The 7,511-nt window shown below is 35.1% G+C and overlaps 2 protein-coding genes across 3 annotated transcripts in view; one reads left to right on the top strand and one right to left on the bottom strand.

The window, feature by feature from the left end:
• Positions 1-2,517, bottom strand: part of nktr (natural killer cell triggering receptor) — a 16,685-nt gene extending 14,168 nt beyond the window's left edge. The window contains exons 1-2 of the mRNA XM_016463025.1: positions 2,431-2,517; positions 426-502 (exon numbers count right to left, since the gene is read on the bottom strand). Of these exons, the coding sequence (XP_016318511.1) occupies positions 426-483 (58 nt within the window). The 5' untranslated portion in view covers positions 484-502; positions 2,431-2,517. The remainder of the gene's footprint in view (positions 1-425; positions 503-2,430) is intronic.
• A 557-nt stretch (positions 2,518-3,074) lies between these two features.
• The window catches only part of LOC107670420 (vesicle-trafficking protein SEC22c-like), a 5,408-nt gene continuing 971 nt past the window's right edge, over positions 3,075-7,511 (top strand). Inside the window, exons 1-6 of one of the 2 annotated variants that reach the window (XM_016463022.1) lie at positions 3,075-3,240; positions 4,514-4,725; positions 5,783-5,964; positions 6,097-6,276; positions 6,361-6,479; positions 7,085-7,150. In XM_016463022.1, the coding sequence (XP_016318508.1) occupies positions 4,544-4,725; positions 5,783-5,964; positions 6,097-6,276; positions 6,361-6,479; positions 7,085-7,150 (729 nt within the window). In that variant the 5' untranslated portion in view covers positions 3,075-3,240; positions 4,514-4,543. The remainder of the gene's footprint in view (positions 3,241-4,513; positions 4,726-5,782; positions 5,965-6,096; positions 6,277-6,360; positions 6,480-7,084; positions 7,151-7,511) is intronic. The other variant, XM_016463023.1, reaches the window with a different exon arrangement.

Genomic DNA, 7,511 nt, shown 5'->3' on the forward strand with positions numbered 1-7,511 from the left:
GTGTGGACTGCCACAACAGCTTCTCACACACTGGCACAGGTATTTGAACTGCCATTACCAAAGTGCTTTACAAAACATACAAATATAATGTTTCACTTTCGCTATTGGATGTTTACAACTGGCTTAAATATTTACCTTTTATTAAAACTTCAAAACTTGATCATTTCAGATTATACCACATGCTACTACGATAAAGATCACCCATCTGACCCCCTTTTATAGACTACTTTTTGCATTACTAAACATGATTTTTGTAGTTGGTTTTTCGGTGATTTTGAAAACGATAGAAAGCCAAACATACATAAATAGTAATCTAAAAGCAAACATTTGAAGCATTTTTCTATCAAAACTTCTACTTTTAACAGTTTGACCTTCACACAAGACTATTTCAGAACAACCCAATAAAAATCACTGTCACATCTTACCTGGTTCCCTGTTGATTTCCACATCAAAATAGCACTGAGGGCGATCTTTCACCCCCATTTTGTAAAGAGTGGGCTTCCTGTAGTGTAAAATCACAGCAAAAGACTGTTAGATCCTGTATTCCCAAATCACCAACACCCGAAAGAAATACATTCCATTTCAGATATCTTCCAAGATACTGTTTCTCTCCAGGCCATATGAACAGAAAGTGAACAGAAAGTCAGACACTGAGATTGGTGTTTCGCTTAACCAATGAAATGCAAATCTCTATGCATGCCCCTCCAACCTCAACGTCCACCCCCTTTTTTGAGCAGTGCTTTGTCTGTCACTGGGTCTGCTGTTGGACACCATCCTAGTGTGACGAATGAGACATTGTTGCTGTGATGTGTGCTGTCATCCTAAACTAGGAATGCTGGTTAAACCAGATGTGTGCTATCTTTGGGCTGTGTTTAGAGACAGTTGAGCTTTCGTTTGGGGAGGAGCTCCAAACATAGTTTAGTAAGGGCCCAAACAAACGAAACAAGAACTAAGCATGTATATTAAAATATATGGAAAATAGTAACATCTCTAAAGTTGTGCCAAAACAGAAGTAGTGACAGATCTTTTTCATGGGGGGGGACTTGGTTCTATGCATCAGTTGTTGATTGGATTTTGAGATGTGGGCGTTGCACTCAAAAATGGAGGCAGATGAACTAGAGCTTGCAAGGGCAGCGATTAAGCAGACTAAATGACTGGAGAAGTCCTGTACTGTATACGTCACAAGAGAAATCTGTAGCAAGATTTTGATTAGGCACTGCAGGGTAAAAAAAAAAAAAAAAAAACATATGCAAGGTCTGTAGCAAGATTTTGAGATTAAGCAACGCAAGGGAAAAAAAAAAAAAAAAACATATGCAAGGATGAATCGCTCATAATAAAATCAATAACATGCATTGAAAAATGGTAAACTTTAAAGGAACAGTTCACCCAAAACGCTGCTTTCCCATATCAAAATAACTGTTTATCAGTCCTCTGATTGCTAACACAGGCTGTCTGCTTGGGGAAATGGCAAATGTCAGAGTGAATGTCACAGGAGGAGAAAGAGGACATTTCCATGTGTTAGATCTGGAAAACACTTTTGAATACAAGAGAGACACTCCCAGTTCCAAAAGAACTGGAATAGCTTGCTTTTTAAGTGAAATTTTAAGATTGATTAGAAGTTAACCTGACAACTTTAAATCAATTCTCTTCAAGTTCACTTATTGCAGTATTGTATGTTCATAACAAAACATCTGCTAATGCATTCATGGATATTCAACAGCGTTCAGTTACATCATGACTTCTGCAGATTTAAATCCATGGGTTGCATAATTATTTTCAATGAGCATAGCCTTACACGGGGTTAGAGCACTCATTACATCTACAGACAATATCTGCAGTTATAATCCAGACAGGTTAGACAATGTAGACCAGGCATACTTTCGATTTCTAATTGCACTACATAACATATAAACACAATACCACATTCATTTACTCCAATATGACTGTAGCAATGCACTGGTTCAAATAAATGTGCCGAGCCTAAAATCAAAAGCACGCCCCTCATACGAAATATCAAATGAAGTCTGATTGTGATGTCAATTAATGAACTTAAACTGAACCACTGTTGAACCACAGAGAAGCAAAATGAGGTGTTCGTTTAGACTGTTAGCCAATTGCTAACCAGATGCACGGGTAGCTAACAACACCTCACGACTGAAGTCAAACAAAAAACAATTTCTACTTAAGATTATTAAAAAATAACAATAACTGTAAATACTGCGATTAAATGTTTTGGGGCAAAAGTCGTCTGGTTGCTGGCTGGCTAACATTGTTTATCATTAAAGCTAACTTGGCTGGTAACGCAACGTTTTATAGGAACCCGGAAAGGAATCTTCACGGGCCATTTTTAAATAAAAAAATTCGTATGACTCAGATATAAACCTATTCGTGTACTGATACAAACGTATCGTTTTATTGCATTAGACGTACCTGTGTAGATTGTTAAAGGGCAAAAAGCTTTTAACTAACTAAACCCGCTCTCTCTGCTATCCGCCGTGGCACCTACCCTGTTGCCAGATCACTCAAGAGAATCGAGCAAGCTAGTTTTGTTTGCGGGGTGCGGTGAAAGGGTAGCGGGATAATTGTGTATGAACTATGGAAAATGTAATAATTTTCATAAATATCACCACCTATCTTTCCTCCCCAATTTGACTGTATTCTGTAAATAATCCTAAAAATCGCAACGCACGAGATTAGGTTTTTTTTGTGTGTATAAGCCGCTTATAAAAAGATGACATGGCAACGCTGTTTATCTACTTTGTATTCTGAGATGCTGCACAGCCGCCGACTGTCGGAAACCATCAGCATTACAAATGACAAAAATGCTTGATCCTACTGCCCTGGGAATATCGAAAATGATTTATATAAGTTAATATTATTCATGCTATATTTCTTGACTAATGTAAAGAATGTTTGAGTTTTTAATCGGTAATTATTTTAATAATTATTATTCATTTTATGTCTATTCTGTCTGTAAATTGAACAGATGAGAATAAACCAGCATTTGCCATCTTGAAACTCAACGTAAGGACTTTTATTTTGAAGTAACGGCTGCTGTTGACGCTCCTGTTTCCCATAATTCACAGAGACAAACAAAAAGCCTGGTTGCCTCTTAATATCAAGTGATAAATAACTGCAATAATTATCTTGAGACATTTTTGAGACATAGTTGTTATACTCCTGCGCATTTCAAATTCACTGTTTCACATACTCAGCGTAAATGTACTGAGCTGTTGTAAGGTAAGGGATGGTAAAGCGCATCTGCACCTGCTAGCAGAATGATTTGAACCACTGAAATAACAGGCAGATGAAATCCAGTCCACATTTAATAATACATTATATCCAAACTTTGCAAATGTGATCAATGTAATTGGAACCAGTGGTTAGAATATCGTACATTACCAACCCAGTGGTGGAATCTTTTTTTACTATTAAAACTCTTTAAAATGAATGCAACATCTTTGCGTTTAAAATAGTTTGCAGTCGTGGATAGTTGGTTTGCTAAGCAAATTTACTTTCAATGAAACATGCTGAATAGCACTGTAATATGCTATATCTGACATTTGTTTTCTTTTTAAGTAGTGTAGAAGAGAAAATAAGTAAAATTAAGCAGTAACCCTTAATAAGGTCTATTAGGTTAGAGTATTTAATAATCTACACTATTTAATAATTCATCCCCCAGTTTCACAGACAAGGCTTAAGCCTAGTCCTAGACTAAAATGTAAGTCTGAACTGTTTCAAATGAAAGAAACTTGCACTGACTGATCTTAAATAATATCAGTGCCTTTGTTTTGTCTCAAGATGCACACCAGTAATGTTTTTTTTTTCTAAGGCACGTTTATCAAAATTACTTAAATGTCCTAAAGCCCTGTCTGTGAAACTGGGCCCATAATTGTTAAAGGGGTCATATTATGCTGCTAAAAAGAACATTATTTTGTGTATTTGGTGTAATGAAATGTGTTTATGTGGTTTAAGGTTAAAAAAAAGCGTACTTATAAGTATATTTATTAAGTATATATTTTATATATTTTATATAAAAAACGTACTTACAGACTGTGAGTCAGAACAGCCGGCATTGTAGTCTACTCTCCCAGGATCATACAGATCTTTTTTTTATGCACCAAGAGCTTGTAACACTCCAAAGAGAAAGGAAAAATTGAAATCGCATCATATGACCCCTTTAACATTAGTTAATAAAAAATACAACTGTTCGTTGTTAGTTCACGTGAGCCCAGATCAATTAAACGAAATTTACAGATACAACCTTTGTTTTTAATAATGAATGTTTTAGTAAATGTTGTATTAGTAATGTTTATTACTAATACAACATTTACAACATTTTAATGTTGCATTATATGTTTACTTCTAGTTTAGACTGCATCCACAGCTGCAGCTATACTTTTGAAAATAGCATCCCTTTTCTCCATCCTTTTTGTCAGACATGCTTTATAACAAGTGCTGTAATTGCTATTTCATAATAATCATCAGTATGTTCTTTGTGTTTTGTGTTTAGGATGTGTTCTCATAGAGACCCACGAGGAGCATGTCACTGATCCTGTTTGCCTTTGTGGTCCGGTTCAGGGATGGACTCCCTCTCTCCGCCTCCACTGATTTCCTGCATAACAAGGAACTTCAGGAGAGAAAGCAACAGCTAAAAGTGATCTCAAAATCCCTGAGTTCATTACCAGAGAGAGGGACAGTCAAGGGCCATGAGCTCAACATTCAGTAAGTGCACTATTGTGGACAATAATGTCTCTTGGTAATTAAAGATCTGGGCAGGAAACCAAAAGTCTTCAGGTTCAAACCTGTGATACAGGAAGTCTTGTGTCCTTGAGCAACCCTTGAGTATTGTTTGATTGTTTTTAATAAATTAGTATGCTAAATTACTGATATTTCTCATGATATTAAAATCTTAAAAATCAAAGGGCTTATGCTTAAATTCATGAAATCAGATTTTTTTTAGACACAAGTTGTCCATACACTTAAAAACTTAAAAACACTTAAAAATAAAGGTTCCTTATTGGCATCGATGGTTCCATGAAGAAGCTTTAATATCCATTCATGCATTCTTAAAATTAAATATTCAGAAAGTGGGTTTTCACAGTGATACCACAGAAGAACCATTTTTGGTGCCCCAAAGAACCTTTCAGTAAACAGTTTTTTAAAGATCCATTTTTCCTTAACGTGAAGAACATTTTAATAATCTAAAGAACATTTTTCCACTATAAAGATAATTTGTTCAATGGTTCCATAGATATAAAAAAAAGAGGTTATTTTAAGAACTATTCACTAAAAGGTTCTTGGGGAACCAAAAATTGTTCTTCTATAGCATTGCATGAAAAATGCAAAACCTTATGGAACTTTTATTTTTATGATTGTATTTATGGATTTCTTTTTAAAAAGTAAAATTTTAATTAATTTTATTACATTTTGTATTAATTTGTTTACTTTTTAAAGAGTAAGAATTAACTAACAGTGATCAATACTTTTGTTACAGTATTTATTAATCTTTGGTTAATGTTTGATAATAAAAATACAACCATCCACTGTTCATTTTAGCCCAGGTCAGTTAAATAATATTTACAGATATAACCTTTGACAACTTTTGAAATCATGAGATGCATGAGAATAAAATGAAGTCTTGCCATATCAGAATGATACAAGAACGATAAGAATGTCCCTGGTCTTGTTTACCTGCGTTCCAGAGTCCAAGATAAGCCAAGGAAATTGGTGGCCGCCCTGTGAAATCATTTGTTAACTAATTGGTCTCTCTGTGTTGCAGCTTCCTCTCATCCGAGGGTGTGTCCTACATGACCGTATGTGCATGCAGTCTCCCTGCTGCCTCGGCCTTCTGCTTCTTGGAAGACTTGCGCTGGGAATTCACAGCATGCTTTGACAACTCTGCAGTGGCCCTGGCAAGCAGGCCATACCCATTTCTGGAGTTTGGTAGGATAACAGATAGAAGTGATTGGATTAAACATTAGATGAGTTATTAAAACCGTATGTCATGTCATTTATACTGTACTTAATCCATGAACAGGCAAAGTCGTTGAACTAATAAGCTGATCATGAGTTTGTCTGATGGTTTTATTTCAGATAGTGCCATTCAAAAACTTCAGCAGCATTATAACCAGAAAGGGGGTCCATCTCTGGAGGTCACCCTGGCTGAGGTTTGGGAAGACCTCAGGACCAGCCCCCCTCAGGTTCTCACCATGGAGGACGTGGCGCTCACCAATGGAGCAGCCAATGGGCATGTAGAACAAACAGCAGCATCAGGTGTGCTCTAGTAAAGAATACAGTTAATTCATAAGGGCTGCATCTTAAGTTGGACATATATTTTGATCCTTGTTGATTTTGAAGGTCAAAGTCAGAGATTGGAACCAGTCTCAGCACCAGGGATCCTCTCACTGATTCTTAACATCATGTGTGCTGCCCTCAACCTTATACGTGGTGTCCATCTTATTGAATACACCTTCCAGGTATCACAAGATGTTAATTTGGGACAGAATGATCTTGATTAGGGATGTTATGGGTGATAAATGATTAATGGCCAAAATTAAAATTCTATACTATTTTGTCTAATTAAATAAAACTTAAATACCAAAAAAAAAAAAAAAAAGCTTTTTAAATACTGCAAGTAAATGAAGTCATCATAACATTATAATGTACATTATGAAAAATTTAGCTAAAGATTACGTTTAATAGTCGTTAACATATTGCTGTTTTTTAAAGACCAGTTAAATTAAATATCCAGTATTTGCCAATACTAAAAATATCTTTTATCAGCTGATGCTCAGTATGGTACAGAGTCAGGCAGACATACCATAAAGTCATTATTGATAATGATATTTGTATATTTCTCTGAATATGCAAATATTTATTTTTTTTAATTGATAATTTATTGTACTCATTTATCCTTAGCAGTATATTTCTGCAAGAGTATTATTTAATATGATTTTTAATTTATGATATGACCATTTTTACATGATGATTATGATGGTTTGTGGAATGTGGTGTAATTAATTTGATTATAATTAAGTAGGTGATTAAATGTCTTAATTATAATATGACACTTTTTTTACAGGATGATTATGATGGTTTGTGGAATGTGGTGGCGTTTCTTTTGGCATTTCTCTGCTGTGTTTGCCAGGTAAATTGTATTACTATTCTGTATGTGGCATCAACAATGATGCACTTGCATCTACATTTACATTTAGTTATTTAGCAGACGCTTTTATCCAAAGCGACTTACAAATGAGGACAATAAAAGCAGTCAAAACTAACAAAAGAGCAACAATATATAAGTGCAAATGACAAGTCTCGGTTAGCCTAACGCAGTACACGTAGCAAGGTATATATATATACATATATATATATATATATACACACATACATATATATATACATATACATACATATACACACACACATATATATACACACACACATATATACACACACACACACACACACACACACACACACACACACACACATATACACACACGCAT

Source organism: Sinocyclocheilus anshuiensis, unplaced genomic scaffold, assembly GCF_001515605.1.
Source record: "Sinocyclocheilus anshuiensis isolate Anshui unplaced genomic scaffold, SAMN03320099.WGS_v1.1 scaffold1177, whole genome shotgun sequence".
Taxonomy (NCBI): Eukaryota; Metazoa; Chordata; class Actinopteri; order Cypriniformes; family Cyprinidae; genus Sinocyclocheilus; species Sinocyclocheilus anshuiensis.